Genomic DNA, 20600 nt, shown 5'->3' on the forward strand with positions numbered 1-20600 from the left:
CTTGAAAATCTGAACTAAAGGTGCAGAACAGTCAATGTCATGGTCTTGAGTTTTGGTCTGTTTCCTGTTTTATTTTGACAGTCCCTGTCCTTGTGTGGTGTTTTGCTTCCTCCTGTTGTCTCTGTTTCCCTCTGTAGATGGCCCTTATTGGTTTTTACCTGTTTCTTGTAAGTCACCTGTGTCTCGTCTCACCACTCAGTTCTTTGTTAACGTTTTAAAACAGCAGGAACGTGTTTCCTTTTTTGGTTCATTGTTCTGAGCTTGAAATTGTTTCTTCTTAAACGTCCCTCAGTTTTTTAGGCCGATTACTCCAACACTGAAGTATGTAACCGTATCTGAACAAGTCGGGGGGAACATGTGGAAAACCTGAAACTTGTGTACTGGATCCTGTTTATAAGGATTTTCAGCAAGCAAGACAAAATAACTTGTGATCTGCGGGCAGACAACATGTCAGGTCAACAACCGAGGAGGGCACGTCGAATTATAAGAGCTGGCAGGACGTCACATCGTCACAGTGATTTCCAGCAAAAGGCAACTTCGCAAATATGATTCAGTTTCGAAATGATCATCGTGGCACAGTGCACAATCAGCAGACTTGCACAAGTTGGACAATTTTTTTAAAAAAAAGAGTTGCTCCAGGCTGGAGTAGGTGACGGGAGGTAACTAGAAATTCTGAACTAAAGGTGCAGAGCAGTCCCCATCCTTGTGTGGTGTTTTACTTCCTCCTGTTGTCTCTGTTTCCCTCTGTAGATGGCCCTTATTGGTTTTTACCTGTTTCTTGTAAGTCACCTGTGTCTGGTCTCACCACTTAGTTCTTTGTTGAAGCTTTAAAACAGCAGGAACGTGCTTCCTTTCTTGGTCCATTGTTCTGAGCTTGAAGTTGTTTCTACTTGAACGTCCTTCAGTGTTTTGGGCCGATTACTCCGACACTGTATGTGAACCCACTACCTCAGTGGGGAAACATGTTCTACATCCTGTTTTTTATGATTTTCAGCCAAATTGCAAAATAAGTTGTAATTTACAGGCAGACAGCTCGTTAGATCGACGGCCGTGGAGCGCTTGTTAAACTGTGAGAGTTGGCAGGACGTTCAGTCACATCGTCACAGATGTGATTCAGTTTCAGAATGATCATCGCGGCCCAGTGCACTATCAGCAGACTTGCATCACTTCTCTGAAGTATCTGGTTTTCTCGTGTATTTATTACTATTACAGAGTGAGAGTGAGGAAACTGTGATGTCGCTCCAGTTATTTGCTCCGTTACCAGAATCATAAACTCAAGTTGGCAAATTGACAAAAATAAATAAATGTTGAGTTGCTCCACCGTCAGGTACCTGGTGGTCGATGCCTCGATCCTGGGTTCTGTTTCCTGTTTTATTTTGATGGTCCCTGTCCCTGTCTGTCCACTTGTGTGTGTTTCCCTCCTTTGTGCATTTCCCTGACTGCGTTCACCTCTGTCCCCTGAGTCAGCTGTGTCTTGTTTCGCCGTTTACGTCTTTGTCAATGCTCTAAAAGTGCTGACTGAACAAGTGGGGGGGAGGTAACCGGTTCAGTTTCTAAATGATCGTCTTGGCAGAAAACTTACACGAGCTGGGAATGTTTTCTTTTTATTGAGTTGCTCCAGATTTGAGTAGCTAAAGGAACTTGACTTCATCCCATTTACAGACTGGTTCCACCAGTGTCTCCTGAGTCACCAGGGTCTTGTCTTGCCAGTTAGCTTCGTAATGCTTTGGCGCTGCAGATAAGAGCTTCCTCTCACTGGTCTGGTTCATTGTTCAGTTGTTCTGACTTGAGCTTTCCTCAGTCTGAAGTCTGGAACCGTATCTGAACCCACTGACTCAGTCACTACAGGCTACGTAGCGCGTTTGTTGTCTAGTTTCGATGGTCACTAACCAAGAAATGTACTGAGTCAAAGGAGAACAGCTGTTGGCTACTTTATCGTGCTGAGACCTATTAATATATGTGTAGCTTGACAAATCCATGAGTTATGGCACCAAAAATATAAATATTTTAAATAATAATAATTTGCATTGACGAGTGTGATGGACACAAGGTGATTCATCGTAACACCAACAAAGAAAAACGTTATTTTAAATCATTCATTTTCTAAAATATGTTGAGCATTATATGAATTTATCACCAAACCGCGGGTCGGTTCACGACCATCACCAGCATCGATCTGATGTGTTTTAATGGAGTGACAGAAGCGACGTAAATAACAAAACCAAGACTCAAAATGTTGACGAGGAGCTCCACGTACAGTTATAGAAGTCTATAGTGAGCTGTAGGGAATGAGTGGATCATTTTAGACACAGACGTTGTCATTGGTGATAGTGGCTCAGTGGTTAGCACTGTTGCCTCACAGCTAGAAGGTCGCTGGTTGGCGTCCCGGTGAGGACACCCGGGATCTTCCTGCGTGGAGTCTCCATGTTCTCCCCGTGCAGCGTGGGTTCTCTCCGGGTTCTCCGGCTTCCTCCCACAGTCCAGAAACATGCTGAGGTTAATTGGTGATTGTAAATTGTCCGTAGGTGTGAATGTGAGTGTGCTTGGTTGTCTGTCTCTAAGTGTAGCCCTGTGATAGACTGGTTACCTGTCCAGGTGAACCTGCCTTCACCCTGAGTCAGCTGGGATAGACTCCAGCCCCCCATGACCCTGGTGAGGATGAAGGTGTAGAGATGATGGATGGATGGACATTGTCCTGGTTTGGGGTTTTGTTCTGTTTGTTTCCTGTTTTATTTTGAAATTCTTCCTCGTGTGTCTCGTGTCCTTTAACTTCCTGCCTTTGTCTCTGCTGCCCTCCTTTTTAAACGGACCTGATCGGTTCCACCTGCGTGTCGTCGCCCTGATTAGCTCTTTGTCTATAAATGCTCTCGTCTTTCTCTTCTCTCCACCTCATGCTGACATGTTTGATTTGTTTTGTCTGTTGCTGGTGTGGTTTTCTGAGTTTTCTCACCAGATTTCTGTCTTTTTTTCTTTTCTCTGGATTGGTTGCTTTTGGCATTCACAACTTCCAGACGTCTTTTGTTTGCTGCCTTTGTAACTGCATTTGTTTTATTTTTGCCACAACCTGCCTGCTGTGTTTGTTTCTGCACTCTATTGCAGGTTTAAGGTATTTTTCATTTAGTTAGCTCAACCTGAATTTAGTTTTAAAGCAACTTAAATGTAGCAGAGCATTGAGAAACCTTTTTGTTTTCTGACCATTTCCACTTTGAGGAACCTTTTGAGTTCAAAACGATGCCTTGAAGGACCCTCACAAAGGTTTTTCAAGGACATTTTGGTGCGTTTGGGGTTCCATTTTTAGTTTATTTATTTCATTACAGCAAATGTCTGACAAAATGGTTTTTTGTTTTTTTTTTACATCTCTGCAAATGGGGACCACGTGGAGTCATTTGCACACAAATCTGTCAGCAGAAAGTCAACAAGATGAATATACAAAACCCAGAAAAAAGTCACCATCTGTTCTGTATTGGAGTAAAATGAAGCCTTCTAGTGCTGTCAGTCCAGTTGTTCCTTCATCATGAAAGGAACCAAACTGATTGTATTTTATGTGTGTCCGTGGTACAACAAAGCAAAGTTTTAAAAATAAATGTAAAGTGCCAGTAACTCCACCAAAACATCCTTTTTAAGAGGTTTCTCATCTCTGAAGCGACCTGTTAAAGGCTCCTCCTAGGACATGAACATGGCCACTGGAATGGCCTCAGAGTTCTGTGAAGTTCTCCTGATTCTGAGAAAGTACCACAGAAATGAGATTTTAACCCTTGATGCAATTAAAAACATGTCAACCCCGCTAATGGAAAACAACCTCCACGCTGTCCTAACCACACTCCACACAGGCTTTTAAACATTTGAGAAGTCATACGAAAGCTTTTCTTTAAAATCTGCATGAACAGCAAAAAAACTCAAGTTTTGAAATCTTAAAATGTTTGCTCCGGTGTGTAAAGCAAAAAGGAAATGCTCCCAGCTGGAAGAAATTAAACTCACTGATGTTGGACAATCAGCCCAGAATAGAAACACTGGGAGAGCAGAATGTTTCTGAACAACGTGCTGCGGTGTGCTCACCTGGTTTAACGAGCTGCAGCTTCGACAGGTGCTGCTTGATTGATGGTCCGGTTTCATGTCGATTTGCAGAAAACGAGAGAACGTGTGTGTGTGTGTGTGTGTGTGTGTGTGATGTTTTGTTGTAACAAGAAGGTGAATGTGACAGTACACGTGGAACAAGCCGTGTTATGTAACACAGACGTTGCTCGAAGGCAGATTGCTGGTTTTTTTTCTGCATTTTATTGGCTGTATTTGAGAAACAAAGTGTTTGGCTGCCTCAGACCACCATGATGCCCTGAACTCGCTGCTGACGTCTGAAAACATTTCACAACCCGTCCATCATGTTCTAGTAAAAGAGTGACGTCTGTGATGAAACATTTTCAACACTCGACCACAATCCCAGCTTCTTTAGTTTTTTTTTTTTTCCAGCTTCCAGATGTCTCAGGAGCTGCAAGGCTTCATTATGGACCGGGGAGGATGGAGCCCACACAGAGGAACCAAAGTGTCCATGTTCCTACTGTTGTCTTTGGTAATTTGATTACTTATCAAAGTAAACCGTCAGTCCTGTGTTATTTAATATTCTCTGTCCTCTGTCAAAATCTCATCTAACACTGTGTGCAGTTGCATTTAATTAAAATATAAAGAATCTCTGGTCCGCTGTGCAGACCTGGAGGCTAACGGGGTCCAACAGGACGGGTTTTTTTTCCACCCAGTTGTTCAGTGAAACCAGTTTTCTTGCTGCAGTCATTTCTAATCTTTGGGGTGTATTTTCTTACGCTTCTGTTTATTCTAAAGCTTTTAACTGTCTCCTTGTATTTATACACTGCCATAATATGTCATTAACTGCGTGTTTTGTCTCACGTAGCTGGTCTGTGCCAGCCCGGCGGGTGTCTCTGCTGCTCAGAGATGCAAATCGCTGATCTTTTGTTCAAGGCTTCACCGGCGTTATAATCATGTTTGCTGCTCCTTACTGCTTCTCTCTCTATTTTTTTTTTATCTCCTCCTTTTTCCCCAACAGCTCGAAGTTCCCTGGTTCTGCTGGAGGTTTCTGGCTTTTAACGGCATTCCACGAACAGAATTGTTGTGTTTTGTTTCAGCACCAAGTCCAGATGCTCACTACGTTCATCTGACAGCCCGTTACTTTCACACAACAGATGAAATACCGAGCTTTTTAAAGTGCAGCACGTTATTAAAGCGTAAACCGGCGATTTCCAACCTTCTCTGCTGCTGATGTTTTCCCAAAAAGCTGTTGACTCACTTTTTGTGTCACTTTTCAGAAATCAGCTCCACCGTAAAAGTGATTTTGCCTCTAAGCTGCTCACATATTTCCACTAATGCTCCAATGATTCGATGTCTTAGCAAAAACCAAAGATTAGAGAAAAAATGTCAAAACTGAAAACAGATTTGTGGCTCAGAACTCTTTTTTTTCCCCTTTGCATGAGTCATGTGATAAGGCCTCAACAGCAGCAGCTACAGCAAAACTAAAACCCGCTGTAGTAAATGAACCTGTGGTCGTGCAAAATTTGAATAAAACATCAGTTAAAGTATATTTAATATAATAATGTCCTTGATTTTCTGGCAATTATTTCAATATTCAAAATAAAAACATTTATGTGATGCATGTTGGATGTTTAAATGATTATATGACCTTTACATGTTCAATAATATTTTTAAAATGTTTCTAAGCTCCTGGTTTTCACATCAAGTCGATGTTTTTGTTTAGGTGTGAATTTGCTTTTGTTCTCTATGTTTTTTTGGAAAGGATTGTGTTGAAAGACATTTAATTTATATTTACACAGAATAAAACACAGTTATATTAATTTAGTAGCACTGCTGCATTTATTTTCTTCAGTAAACAGGACGTATCTTATCTCACAGTGCGCTGATGCTTCTGCATCAATAGTCCAATAATGTTACACAGGTCCAGTAAAAAGTATTGATCAACCCTTTGGTCAATTTAATTTGGTGTTTTGGAAAAGATTCCATGTCGGAGTGAAAGCAGATGTCAACTGATCAAAAACATAGAACGTAAAACAAGTGATTGCTTAAAAATTTGACCCATTTAAAGTGACTCATCTAATTCAACACAGCAGCAGCCAGAAGAAGTCACATGGTCAGTGGACTACAGATCATCTGAGGGAACGTATCTCAGTGATTGTTGTATAAAGACGCCAGTATCCAGAAGGTCCGGTCACTGGTGAACCAGAACTCCTGGATATAACTGTAACTACACCGTGAAGACAAAAGAACACACCGAGCAACGCCGTAAAAAGGCTATCGAAAAGTCACCGGCTATCTCGTAGAGTCCAGTTCAATCCATCATTAAGAAATGGAAGGAATATGGAACATGTAGACCTGTCTAGAGGGGGCTGTTCCTGAAGACTGAGACTAGTGAAGGAGGCCACCAAGACACCATGAGTCCTCTGAAGGAGGTACAAGAAGGAGACTAGCGAGGAAGGCCATCAAGACACCCATGAGTCTTCTGAAGGAGGTACAAGAAGAAGACTAGTGAAGGAGGCCACCAAGACACCTATGGGTCCTTTGAAGGAGGTACAAGAAGGAGACTAGTGAAGGAGGCCATCAAGACTCCTATGACTCCTCTGGAGGAGGTACAAGAAGGAGACTAGTGAAGGAGGCCATCAAGACACCCATGAGTCCTCTGAAGGCATCACCAGCTTCAGCAGCTGAAATGGGAGCCACTATGCAGACAAGAACTGCTGCCTGTTCTTCACCAGCCAGAGCTTAACGGAGGAGTGAAAAAGCAAACGTCAGACCTGAGGAGCTTCTCTTGGTTGACTTCAGAGTCTCCCACATGCCTTCTGGTGAATCCAGCCTCTAGATCTGAGCTCCTCGTTGAGCTTTTTCCAGCAGCGGGTTTCTTTTGTCCAAAAAGCCAAATTAAATCAATTCAGTGTTGAAAAGCAATCAAAGAGGAAAAAGCTTCCAAGTGGGGTGAATGCTTTTTATGAGGCTCTGTATGTGATGAAATATCAGTCAGAGGGACCAGAGCAGGACTTTCACTTTACTACTGGGACTGGACTTTGTTGTTCATACTTATGTACACGTCCTTAAGTAAACTTCAGCAGCCTTTGAGTGAAGACTTTTACTTTAGTTTGGCATCGCTGTTTCTGTAGCTTTACTCAGAGGTGGAAGAAGTATGGAGATCCTTTATCTGAATACGTCGTCCACTTCTGGTCTCCAGGATACTCTCACGGTGTTTACTTCTTTTAATCATGATAATAGTTTGTCTCAAATGGGAAGATAGCTGTTATTTATACGACGTGCAGATGTTGACCCAAATTCCTTCCCAGAAAGCAAATAAGATTAGCTGCAGAACCGCCCGATGACTTCAAACATTTAGGTTGAAACCCAACAGGAGCATTAATTATACGCGCTTTGAGTGAAAGTTGTTGCTTTAAATGTGCTGCACACACAAAAGGTGGATTCTTCTTCTTCACTGGCTTTTGCAAAGATCAGAGATTAAAATGAAAGCGATGAAGGACAAAAACCAAAAAGCCAATAAAAGCCGGCTTTGTGCTCAGAGTGCAGCAGAACTATTGTTTCGAGAGGCCGTTTTCAAACTGTTGACAGATGGATCGTGTGAATTAATGGCTCAAGTCGATGCCAGAAAAGCTAAGTGAGAGATTATTGCGCCACAGCTAAGCCCGCTTTCAGTCGCCGGTGTCAGGTATCGGCTGATTGGAAGCAGCTTGACGTGTGTTTTCCTGATTAATTATTAACTGTGACACATCCAGAGTGTTTCTTTGCATTTGTTCTTTATTTGATACCGGAGAACACAAAGTACAGTTAGAGTGCTGATACAAAAATACGGAAATCTGTCGTATACACATTAAAAAACAAACAAACCTCTCGGCTTGTCCCTAAAGCGTTTCTTTTACATTTATATCACATTTGAAAGCTGCCAAAGAGTGGCTCAATCCTAGCAGGCTCTACGCATCACAGAGACGTGAACAGTTTCTTGCTGGTGGCTCACATATAAATGGATTCTGCTATACTGGCTATAGAATACAGTATGTTTGTGTATATGATGAAGAACCGCGTACATGATTTACATTCTGTGTCAGGGAACAGGGAAAACTACCCAAACACAATCCATGTGGTGAAAGGTGCCGGCTGAGGCCTCTCTTCTCTGGTTTCTCTCCCTGTAGAGACACAAACACAGGTTTTATGACGAGGAATAATCATTCAGAGGTCGTCTGTGAGCCATTGACGTGCATGTTTTTTACCTTTTTTGTTGTTGTTGTTTAACTCTGGGCCCTCCTGTTCATGCTCTCTATCTTCTCCTTCACCCAGGCGTCCTCCGGGTTGGCACAGACCGTCTTTTGCTTTTTATGCGCGCGCCTCTTCCTCATCTGAAACCTGCACAGATCACATTGAACACACGTTTCAGAGCGAGCAGGTCGTTCCTTTTTCCATTCGCCAGTTTTGTTACGGTTTGGAGGGATTTTTTTTTAAACAATGCAGGGGAGCAAAAAAAACGCTCTGCGAGGTCCTAAAAGTGAAAGATGAACATTTTCTACTCACACGACGGCGCTGATGTTGCAATCGCCATCTGCTCTCTGAGTCCTGTAGCCCACGATGTTTTTCATTGCATTTTTTGGAAGGCTGACGACGTAACCGAGGCAGCAGTCATCAAATGAGCCTGTACAGACACATAACGGTGAGGAGATTCACACGGATGTAAACTGACCCACCAGAAAATATCAGAGGAGTGAAGCAGTACCGTTAGTGTGTGTGCGGGTGTTTGTGTGGACCCTCTAGTCCTGATAAGATCACATATTTATCACAATCTGGCCTCTTATCTCACTACAAACAGGGAAACCATAATCTGGTATGAATCACCGTTTAGTCACCAATCTGCCAAGAGAAAGTTATTGCTGAAATGTTTTAGGGATTGAAAAGATCTGGAGGGAAGCCAGCATGGTCCTGGAAATCCCCTCGTCTTCCTTCCACAGCTTCCTCGGATTCAATTTGGGAACAAGAGAGTGTTTGGATTTCAGAAAAAAAAAAAAAGAAAAACCTAAAGTTTGGAATTAGCAGCAAACCTCAGCGTCCCCATGGCTGCCTTCAGTGACGCTGATGCTTGTGGTTTCCTCTGGACATGATAAGTTTGTGCAAATATCCAGAAAACACACCGAGTGTATAATTTAGTCATGTGTATAGTTTAATTTTATTGTCTCTCTGCAGTTAATCACAGCCAGATGTGTCATTTGGCTTCAGCAGAAATCAGTGCTTGCATTTGATTAAAAAAGGTTTTTTTAAAAAAATGACAAGAAGTTTAGTTTTTCTTCAGCTTTACTTTTCTTCTTGTTGGTTTTGCGCAACATGTTCCCTTATTTAACCCTGAACTAATTGCCCCAGCGGTGTGCACGAACCCCCCGCTCCTCACGCGTCAACTTCAGTTACTTGTGCTCCAGTAAAACGTCGTTTCTTTTCTAACACCCCAAAATATTTTGCTGCAATTAATCATTGAAAGGCAGAAAGCAAATAGCTGCAGGGGGCTCAGCTTTGTTATACTCCACTAATAATGTTGGGGCACAAAAACAACACAAAATAATTATAAAAAGTGGGATTTTTTATTCATGAAACTTTAAAATGAAACTGCATCAAGTTAAAGCTTTTCCTCTGCAGCTACATGTGTTTTGGATTACCATTTACTTTTAGTCGATTACCCGTAAAAAAAAAAAAACTGTATCATCCAAGTTGTATAAAAGGAACTTTTACGCGTTAGTAAGCTTTTAATTTGGCAAATTTAAACAATTGGGTGCTTCAGTGTTCAGTAGATAGAAGAGAGGACGTGAAGTTCTGACCTCAAAGTGAAGAAAATCAACTTTTCCAGCCATTTGAATTCAGTTCCCTCAACTTGAGTCTAGTTTTTTGCAGAAATTTGAGTTCAAATTACTCACAATGTGAAGCTGATGCAACATTATCGTGTCTGCAGAACTCGTCAACATCATATTTGCAACTCGTAGAAATCAGTAAATTACATTAGTTTGGTGCAGCCATGCTTTGGTGTGAGTTAGTGGTGAAAAAAGGTTTAAGGTTTAAATTACATCAGTGACTTAGTCATGTCCCAGAGATCAACACATCGCTCTCTCCTGCTCTATGTTGTGCTGAGGGGGATTTTTTAAATGAAAATCAGCAACTTAATTCAATTCAGTGTGTTTTTTTTCTCTGTTTTCTGATTCTGTCGCCACACAAAAACCTCGACTGTTTGGTATGAAGTGTTGTGGTCGCAGACTGTGACCAGAGGAATTCATCTCATTGTCAGAGGGACGTTTCTCACAGTCATAATAAAGGAATGTAGATTAAGAAACACAGCAGCAGCCACAGTTCTGTTAAATCTGGTTAAGAGTGTCCACATCCTCAAAAAGTGGAATTCAGATTAACCAGATCCACGTGGTTTCAGAAAACAGCTGAACATGTGTGCATTCTAATTAAAATGGAGATGTTAAGCTAAAATATCTTCGTTTTGGTGCAAAACAAACCCGGTGTGCTCTGCTTACCTTGTGCCAGACTCAGGTACATGAAGGCGAAGAGCAGGACGAAGGCGAGAGCGTGAAACTTCATGGCTGCACTTCTTGACGTGTGTCTCGCTGCACAGATGCAAACAAAGTAAATCAGTGGAGCACAGAACTAAATGAGAAGCCCAGTCTCCCACCGACACCCCCCCGTCTTGTAAATCTTTGACATTCGTTTGATGTTTTCCATCACAAACTCCTCCATGCGAGCTGCTGTGCAAGACAAATATTGTGCCTTTGACCCCCGATTAAACATGTTTGTCTTCCAGCTGTGTGCAGCTGTTTCTCCTCCAAGTGAAAGCTGCTATCTCTGACCTCTAATTAAACTCATCGTTCTGAACACACAGTAACGAGTCTGCAAACTCAGGATCGCAAGAGTGCAAAGAAAAGCATGCAGGGAGACGTACCTGCTCACATTCAGGACTTGTCGAGCTGTCGTGGGACGAGAGAACTTCTGTGCAGAGCAGCTCGTGGTGGTTCTGCACTCTTATGGTGGCGATCATGAGATGGGCCCTCCCCCGACCCAACCGTCACCACTCCTCCTCTGGCACTGTGTTACAGCTGCTCCATGGAGGTGCAGTTTAGTCAGTGGACTACACACCGAGTGCATATTTCTGCTCTGACAAAGTGGTTGTTAATGACTGACACCCACACACACACACAAACACACACACACACACACACACACACACACACACACACACTCATCAGTATCACCCGCATCCTTCTAGTATAACTGATGTCGTGGTTTCACCTTCGTTTTCCAGCACATCATAAATTCACTGTCTTGTGTGTAAAAGTGCTTCTGGAGCTCTTATCTTGACCTGAGCAAAGGAAAAAACGTAAACATGTTCAACTGTAGTGTTTAACACATTTTCCATGTTTTATTGAATTACAGATAATAATTAGTAAAATGCATTGATTTACATTTTAAAAAAGAGACCAAAACTGTTTTACAAATGTTTTTTCTTAACATAACCGTTTTTGCACTTACGGGGATTTTAACATGTTATTTCACAGATTTTACTTCAATTCTTTAAACACAAAATCAAATATGTTTGTGGTAGTTTTCTGTTAATTCTTCAGGTTTCATCTCATGCCGTCATTTAAAGGTGTTTACTATTACATGAGTCATATTTTTGTAAGACTTTCATTAAAATACCTTAAACATCGTGGCAGGGAGGAGCGCTAATTGGTAAATAACAACTATATACTGTTTTAAAGGTACATGCCAGTCATTCATTAAAAGTGATTAAACAACACCGTCCATGCGCTTTTAGAAAACAGATAAATATCTGTGCAATCTAACTAAAACTTCACTTAAACGATGGTTCTGATGTGAACTAAAGCCAGTCTGTTGTACTTAGTATTGATTTACATCCTAAAAAACATCCCAAAGCTGTTTTACGAGTTTTTCTCAATTTTTTATGGGAATTTTGTAGTAACTTTGCTACCATGTTTGTGTTTTTACAGATTTAACATGTTGAACTGCAGATTTTAACATAGATTTGAATATATTTTCTATGTTTTCTATCACGTGATCCTCTGTAAGCTTTCATTACGTGTCTGTAATTTAAAGGCGGTTACTATTATATATGCTTTTTTTTTTTTTTTTTAAATTCATTAAATCACGAAGATCTCTAATTGATAAATAAATGCTCTATACTGTGTCTGAGGCGCATAATGCTGTTATTTACCAGAGTATTGCGGTTGTAGAGCTTGACCAGAGGAATTCATCTGGAAGAAACGGGGAACTTTCTCACAATCTTTGAGGAATGTGGATCAAGAAACACAGCAGCTGCTAAATTTGGTTGCGAGCGTCCACATGTATAGAAAGAAAAAGTGTAATTCAGTTCAACCAACAGCAGAATTAAGCAGATAAAGAAACAGATCCACATGCATTCAGGTTTTAGAAAACTTGAATATGTGTGGAACAAATCGATTCTGTTCCTCCTCACCTAATCACAAAAACGGGCCAAAACTGTTTCGAAACTGAAATTGACCGACATTTTCTGGTAATTTAATTTCCAAGGAATTGTCTCATATTGAATTCTAGATTTTCGACATGACTCCAGGCGAAGTCATCGATAAACATGCACTAAAAGCACCCGGGTGAGCTGATTCATCCCCTACGAGGTCGGAGGTCGCTGCGATAACAGAGTCTTGCAGGACGGACGTTTCCTCACACAGAGACTCATCGGATCTTGTGTTGCTAAAGCTGTCCAGATGCCTCCAAAGCCGGTTTATCCTGTGGCTTGTCATGCATCTTGTATCAATCCGCATCGCAGCTGCAACCATTTTACATACCAGCACCGCTTTGAGCTTTATTCCTAAAGGATGCTCAATAATGAATCGATCGTTATTTTTACACGTCCTTGTCCATCGTCTGCCTCGAGCTGGTCTCTTTTTGTGTTATTTATGTGTGTTAAACTCTACGTCCGTCATTTTCCGGCACCCAAACTGTAAATTAACTGCCTTGTTGCGTCTGTTATAATCACTTACAGTAGTGCTCTGGCTGCTAAATGGATGATGTGACTGAACAAGAGGAGAGATTTGGGTTTCGCTGGTTCATCTGGTGATGATTCGACCTTTGAGCAACTAATCCTATGAGAATATGGTGGAAGGAGAGAAACGACAGCGAAGAAAGTCTGGGAAATATTAATGGAACCATTAATGAAATCTTCAGAAGAATCTCAGCATCCTGCTCATAAAATATTTACTGGAATTCATCGCCTTCGTCATCCTTTCCAAGTATTCCATGTTGGTCGTTTCAGATACAGAACAAACGTGTTCGTTCACTTGAAGAGTTCATTTGCGAAAACAGAAAATTCCATTTCCATAGATTTCCAGAAAACATATTTTTTGTTGTTTGCTTGAGATGATAATCAATCAAACTGAAGCTGAGTAGAAATGACAACAGTAGAGATAACCGAAGTTTGACTGATGTTGTCTCAGGTAGACGATGGAAAAATGGGTTTTCTGAAGGTTTGTGAAGATGTTTTTGCAAATGAACTCTTCGCTTGTAAAGACCACATGTGAAGATTTAATTCTGAATTTTCTAAAATGGAATCACTGAAACATCTTTGTCACAAAAACCAGTCATCATGTTGGTTCATTACAGGAAATATGATCAAATCTACTGCATCAAAAATATACGTACAGCAATGCTAATAACTGCTTAAATGTCCTTTGGCCTGTTTCATCGTAGCTTTCATCGAGCTCCTGATGGTGTCTTTGACCCTCCTCCCGACAGAACTGGTGCAGTTCATCTAAATCTGTTGGCTTTCTGACACACACTTGTTTCTTCAGCACAGTCCACAGGTTCAGGGAGGCCGGTCTAGAACCTGGACTGATTTCACCGTTTCTGTGTCCAACACCAACCTTCTGATGATGATTTTGAGGTTGAAACGTGAATGATCTGTTTTGGTGATCTAGAAAGCTGTGAGTTTCTTCGTGGCCTCTGAACTTCTCGTCAGTGATTACGACTGACTACAGCTGCTGACTCCTCTGATGTCGGGCCCATCTGACACACCAATCAGATTCAGCTACAAACACAACACTTAGAAAGGAGCTGAGTGCAGATCTGAAAAAGGGAATCGTCGGCTTGAACAAGTTAGGAAAGTCAGTGAGAGCCATTTGAAAGCAGCTACAGATCCAGAAATCATCTGTGTGAACCATCATTTATAAGTATAAAGTTCACGGTGCAGTTGTGTCACATGTCAGGATGGTCAAGAGTCACCAAGAAGCAGCTCTGCAATGAATCAGAAGCTGCTGGAACACAGGAGACAGCGTCCACAGTGTTCCACATCAACCTGAGCTGAGAAGCTGCTGTGCAAGAAGGAAGTTCTTCGTCTAGAAGCAGAACCTTAAAGCTCCACTGAAGTCTGCTGCTGATCACATGGACAAAGAAAAGGCCTTCTGGAGGAACGTTCTGTGGTCAGATGGAACAAAAACAAAACTTTTTGGCCACAGTGACCAGAAATACGTGTGGAGGAGAGAAGGTGAGGCCTTTAAGCCCAAGAACACCAAACCTACCATGGAGCATGGAGGTGGCAACATCATGCTCTGGTTCTGTTCTGCTGCCAGTGGACCTCATGCTTTACACGGAAAAACTAAGATTCCTCCAATTACCAGAAGATTCCTCCGATTACCCCAAGCACACATCAAAAGGTGTAAAGAGATGTCTAGATCAGGCCACAGTTACAGTTTAGACGGGCCTCCCCAAAGTTCTGACCTAAACACCAACAAGAATCTGTTGAGGTTCATAACTGCTGTAGACGGCAGCCAGATCTTGTGGATGGCTCCCAAAAGGGATGAACTGAGGTGAAAATGGCCAAAGGACACTTAAGCAAATATTAGCATTACTCTGTGTGTATTTATGATGCAGCAGATTTGATCATGCTTCCAGAAAACCTTTAATGAATCTAGAAAAGAACCAAAATGAAGATTGTTTTCTGTGAAAATGATTCATGCATTTTAATTGTTCCATTATAGAAAATGGAAATGAGTCATTGGAAGCTGAAGACTGTTGTGGTCTTTGCAAGTGTATGTAGACTGTTTTCACAACTGTAGCTGTTTCTTTATTGTCATTTGGTATTTATGCCCCAACACAAAGTTTATGTCAAATCTTTTGGCTGACTTTTGAGAGTTTCATGTTTTCAGACCTGAGGTTTTTTATGTTTCTCACCTGGAAAGCCATTTGAAGTGTTCAATATCTCCAGAAATACAACTACCACAGCCATGAAATATGTTGATGAAACAGACAGACTAGTTCCCAGCACATTCAGATTGTTGAACGGCTCCAGCAGAGGACGGATTTTGAATTGTTGGCCCTTGAAAATGGAAAAAAAGGTGCAAAGCTGTCAGGTATTTGGGCCACAGAACGTTCCTGTAAGTGTACATATATGGATGTATTCATATTTCCTTTTAAAAATAGTCTTTGGTTGACTTTTTGCCAACTTTTGAGGCTCCTAGCATCAGCAGGATTCTCACTGTGGAAAGATGGCAACACAAGATAACAGCTTTTTGCTTTTTGGACCGGTTCTGTACATACTGACCCTGATGTAACCCCGTCTGTGATGGAGACGTTGTCATAGTTTACTGTTTCGTGATGTTTCTAAACAAAAACGCTCCACCTCAGTGCAGAAGCCTCTTCAGAAAACATTTCCCGCCACCTCAAGTGCAACATACTTTTAGTGGCTTGTATTTATATTTATCGGAGGTGCTGTCGCATGCAGCCTGTCGGTGTGGTTTTCTAAACTTTCCACTGATAAAATTCAAGTGGGGAAAATTTTAGCTGGACTAAATGTACACAGCAGAATGTAAATACAATCAAGACGCTCAAACTCCCAAATTCCGGGACGCAAACACACCGAGGACATAACCTCAGGGAAAAGTGTTTGTTTCTACACAGTTTAAAAAAGCACAAGTGATTCTCGATACTCTCTACACTCATGGTCGCCTTCAAATGAAACATAAACAGCTTCGAATCAGTCTGGATGAGCTCCAAAAGCACTGAGGGCAAGTTTCAAGGTGTCAAAACCGAAAGACGTGGATGGTTCATAGATTCACATTTAATACGTTTTATCGCCAGAAGTGTTCGACCGTCATTGTGTTTGTGGAACGTCTCCTTCCAGATCCGCAGGCTTTAACGTGTTCCTATCAAAGCCTTCACTCTCTGTGAGAGCTGAAGCCGTGACTGCAGGGATTTCCTGTCATTCTGCAGCAACATTAATGAGATCAGACTTCTAGGCTGGGCGAGAGAGAAGGTTTGGCTCGCTGTCAGAGTTACATGGAAGCAGGGTCAAAGCTCAGCTCACCCACTCGAATTCTTCCTCCAAAATTGGGAACAACTTTCCTTCGGTGACCTTCGCTTTGTGCTCGAGGGCACCGTCATCTCGAGAGGGAAACGGGACTCTCCAGATTATTAAAAAACAAGTACCCGCACACCCACTGTGGTGTATAAATGGACATGTTTACGTGTCTTGACTGGAAAATGGGCTTCATTTATTTATTTGTTCCTTAAATGAAGCTCTGGCTGTGAGGCCACTAATCTGTCGTGTTTTGCCTTCTTTTAGCACAGAGTTGTTTCAGAAGTTGTCCCACACGTGACCCTGATGGTAGAAGTATTGTCGGGGACAATCACACAAGAAGAAGCAGGAAAAAAAGAGCAGGAGCAGTGTTTGGAAACTCTTTCATTCTTTTGTCAAATATGAGCACGATCAGCCTCCACAAACTTGGAAATGTCTCTGCAGCAGTAAAGCTCCTTTAACAAACCGTTCACTGCAGATAGTTTCCACTGAAGAGACAGAAGCCAGAGAGAAATCCAAAATACCTGGAAACTAAAACAACCTACACCAAAGTAAAATACAGAGAAAGAATATGTGTTGTTTAGCCAAAATACGGTTAAAAGTTTTGCAATTTCTGTAAAATCCAAAAGCTTTTTTGGAACCAAAAACAAGATCAGGATGTTGTAAAAACTCACATAAACAGAACGCAAAAACACTGAGACAGAATGAGCCAAACGAGACACATAACAACAAAAAACAGACACAAAATGAACCAAACGAGACAAAAAATGACACAAACAAGACAAAAAAAGGGCATAAACGAGACAAATAACATCAAAAAACAGACACAAAATTTAACAAATGAGACACAAAACAACAAAATGCAGACACAAAATGACACAAAGGAGCTGCAAAATGACAAAAACCAGACTGGAAATGCGCAAACGAGAAACAAACTGACACAAGACAAAATAAAACAATACGAATAACGCTAAAAACAGACACAGAATAACAGAAGTTAAAGACAAAATGACAAAAAAACAAAGACAATATGACAAAAACAAGTAAAAACAGGACATAAAGAGACAAAAAAAAAGACAAAAACCAGACACAAACTGACAAAAGACAAAAAAGTACATGAAAAATACAAAAAACATTAAAATAAATAAATAAAAATAGACAAACAAAACATAAAACGCCAAAAGTCAAACACAAAATGACACAAATGGGACACAACACAACACAAACAAGACAACAAAGGATATAAAGAGATGAAAAATGTCAAAAAACAGCCACAGAATGACACAAACTAAACAGAAAATGACAAAAACCAAACACAAGATGAGCCAAATGAGACACAAAATGGAAAAAAACAAGCAAAATGACATAATTAGACACAAAATGACACCAGCAGTGACACAAAAAGACAAAATGACTTAAAAACAGACACAACACGACACTTCCACCCACACGGTCGCGACCTTTGCAACCTTTCTGACGGTGTGCCAGTTGAAATATCAAACCGTCACATCGGTGCGAGTGCATGATGATCATGAAGCTGTACTTGTGTTGCTGTAACCGGAACAGGAAGCTGCTGTGTTCACCACAGTGGTGGGAAGTCGTACTTTTATAACTTCAGTGTGCTGCAGTGTTTACGCTTAAAATGAGGTCTTCTCGTGAACGCACCTGCATGTGCTGGTTTTTGGGTTCGTAGCAGCTTCATTTATCTGACATTAGAGCGCCCGAGTTTATTATTTAACGTAATTTTTGATCGGACACTTGTCTGAGCACAACACAGATAACAGCAGCAGACTGCTATGTGAGGAGTTCAGGGGAGTATCGGTAAATTGTAAAATAATTCATATGTTGTTCCTGTGACAAGGTGGGAGGTGCGACCAGATGAGAAAGTCACTCTACAGCCTGGATAAGACGAGTCAGAAGAAGACCTGAGGCAAAGACAAACATCATAAATCAGGTCAGATCTCAAAACTTACTTTCACTTTCACTTCTGCACTCAAATATGTTTCTTAAGCTAAGATCTGAGTTGCAAAGTGAACTTTAAATAGCAGAAATAAAACAAACCTTAATGCAGAACAGCCCTTCTTATATACCATTATCACATCAGTGGGTTATAATTACAGACCGACCAGCATGCAGGTGTTTAACGGTGCAGCTGCCTGAGCTGAAGATAATTATTACTGCTGCAAAACATGCTGAGTAATTCAATTTACTGGATCTGCATACTCTGAATTTGATGTGCTTATTAAAGGTTTTTAGTTCTGGATGTGAAGCTATTCAATCAGATATAAAAGACTTGAGTTTAACACATCGACATCAGTGCCTTTTCCCTCCACAGTGGTTCAGTGCTGCTCATAGAACAGAAGTACGGAGCAGCACAGGATGTAAATACTGCAGCAACGTACAAGCTCCCCTCGACGTTCACACTATAAATACTATCAGAGCTGCAGGCCCCAGTTCTTAACCCCATAACTTTATAAGTACAGCAGATAGATGCACGAAATTTAAGCTAGAAAATCACATTTAAGCTCCGTTAAAGGCTGCAACCAAATCAATTTTACATCCACTTCAGGCGTCACAATCTAAAACCAAAGTTGTTGTTTTTTTGTTCAGCACAGTTTTTTCTTTCTAACCAACTTTAATATCAAGTTTTAATGGCAACAGTTTAATGTGTAAGACACAGAGTCATGGAAACAAGCACCGGTGCCCTGGAGGTGTCTCACTAGTTCAAACATGTACAGCCTTTAATATTATTAAATGTATTAGTTACAGCGTTACACATGCAGCTCATAATGTTACTTATAATGTTATTAAATGCATTAGGTACTGTGCTGTGTATATATTTTATAATGGTATAAAATGCATCAGTTGTCATGGTGATAACTGCATTACAGTTACAATGTTACACATGTCGTTTATTATATTATTGAATATATTGGTTAAGTTTTATACATTTAATTCATAAAATTAGCAAATGCATTAGTTGTCATGGCGATAAATACATCAGTTGTCGTGGTGATAAATGCATTAGAGTGTTTCACATATGATTTAAAATGTTATTTATAATGTGTGTTAGTTTCAGTCTCATTACATGTGTTGATTACACGGTTATGAATGTTGTTTTTAGTGTTATTACATGTATTAGTTTATTAAATGCAAAGCTCACAGCATCACACGTATAGTTTATTATACTGATTAATGCATTAGTTACTGTGTTACATATTTAAATCATAATGTTATAAATGTAGTAGTTACGGTGTTATAGTGAATTTTCTGGACTATTTTCTTCTACATTTACTAGAACATCTGCTACGGAGGTATTTTCCTGCTTGCACAATAAGATCTGTGCAATATTTAGGTCAGTGTTTCCATTTATAAGAAAGAATCTGTGCAATACTGTGTTTTTCTATCGTTAGTCATTTTCATCATTTTTGTAGAACGTTTCCTAAATGCTGCGCTATCGCTGCTGTTGGAACAACGTAAATCCCCCACTGTGGGAATCATAAAGGCTTATCTTATCTTATCTTATCTTATCTGTGTTTGACCTGTTGCCCTCTGGCAGGCGCTGCAGGTCACCCAAAGTCCGAACAAACTGTCTCAGGGGCAGTTTCTCTAAGAGAGCTGAGCAATCACAAACAGAAGACATAGACCCCCGTAAATACATTAAAATATATGTGTGTGCAATAAATCATACCAATGTGGGTTAGCTGTGCAATAAATGTGAAAAAATAAACAAAACACAACAATAATAATTTTAAAAAAAATGCATCTCCTGATATTTATAATTACCACTTTTATTTATTTATATATATAGATATTTGTAAAATCTTTCCATCATTGTATATTCTCTTTGTGTAGTTTTTGTACTTTTGCTGTTTTACAATGCACCAACTGGAACAGCGATCCTAATTTAGCTGAATGAAGTACAGCGACAACAAAAGCATTCTATTTTATCCTATCTTATCTATACATATAGTTAATTACAGAGTACACGTATTAGCTGCAGTGTTATTAAATGTTCATCTCAGTGTTTTACATGCAGTTCATATTCAACTAGTTAATTAATCTAATTAGTTAAGTATTATTAAATGTCATATTTGGATGTCCTGACTGTGATCCTGGTTCTGCAGCAGAGCAACAGCACCATCTAGCGGTCAGACCGGGTCACTCCCACAACCAGGATCCGCTCCAGTGATCCGGTCCGGTGTTTGGCTGA

At 40.6% G+C, this 20600-nt stretch overlaps 1 protein-coding gene and 1 long non-coding RNA gene across 3 annotated transcripts; one reads left to right on the forward strand and one right to left on the reverse strand.

Moving 5' to 3' along the window:
* Positions 1-7794: 7794 nt before the first annotated feature.
* On the reverse strand, positions 7795-11056 carry ccl25b (chemokine (C-C motif) ligand 25b). Of its 2 annotated transcripts, none has more exons than XM_008292608.1 (5): positions 10985-11056; positions 10563-10652; positions 8581-8698; positions 8286-8415; positions 7795-8200 (listed from the first exon to the last, which is right to left on the reverse strand). In XM_008292608.1, the coding sequence occupies exons 2-4, from the start codon at positions 10624-10626 to the stop codon at positions 8301-8303; spliced, it is 297 nt and encodes a 98-aa protein (XP_008290830.1). In that variant the 5' UTR covers positions 10627-10652; positions 10985-11056; the 3' UTR covers positions 7795-8200; positions 8286-8300. The 2 variants fall into 2 exon arrangements, with proteins under 2 accessions (XP_008290830.1, XP_008290829.1); XM_008292607.1 differs by having other exon boundaries at positions 7795-8198; positions 8283-8415.
* A 6920-nt stretch (positions 11057-17976) lies between these two features.
* LOC103365227 (uncharacterized) lies at positions 17977-20597 on the forward strand. Its single transcript, XR_520595.1, has 3 exons — positions 17977-18072; positions 18249-18341; positions 20515-20597. It is a non-coding gene; the product is annotated as an uncharacterized LOC103365227 (long non-coding RNA).
* The last annotated feature ends 3 nt before the right edge of the window (positions 20598-20600 follow it).

The sequence above is a fragment of the Stegastes partitus genome, unplaced genomic scaffold (assembly GCF_000690725.1).
Source record: "Stegastes partitus isolate 25-593 unplaced genomic scaffold, Stegastes_partitus-1.0.2 Scaffold820, whole genome shotgun sequence".
Taxonomy (NCBI): Eukaryota; Metazoa; Chordata; class Actinopteri; family Pomacentridae; genus Stegastes; species Stegastes partitus.

Coding starts and splice junctions, on each gene's coding strand:
- ccl25b (XM_008292608.1), bottom strand. CDS start 10,626: ATGAAGTTTCACGCTCTCGCCTTCGTCCTGCTCTTCGCCTTCATGTAC. Junction 8,699..10,562: donor GTACCTGAGTCTGGCACAAG/GTAAGCAGAGCA, acceptor GTGTCTGTACAG/GCTCATTTGATGACTGCTGC. Junction 8,416..8,580: donor TGCAACATCAGCGCCGTCGT/GTGAGTAGAAAA, acceptor TGATCTGTGCAG/GTTTCAGATGAGGAAGAGGC.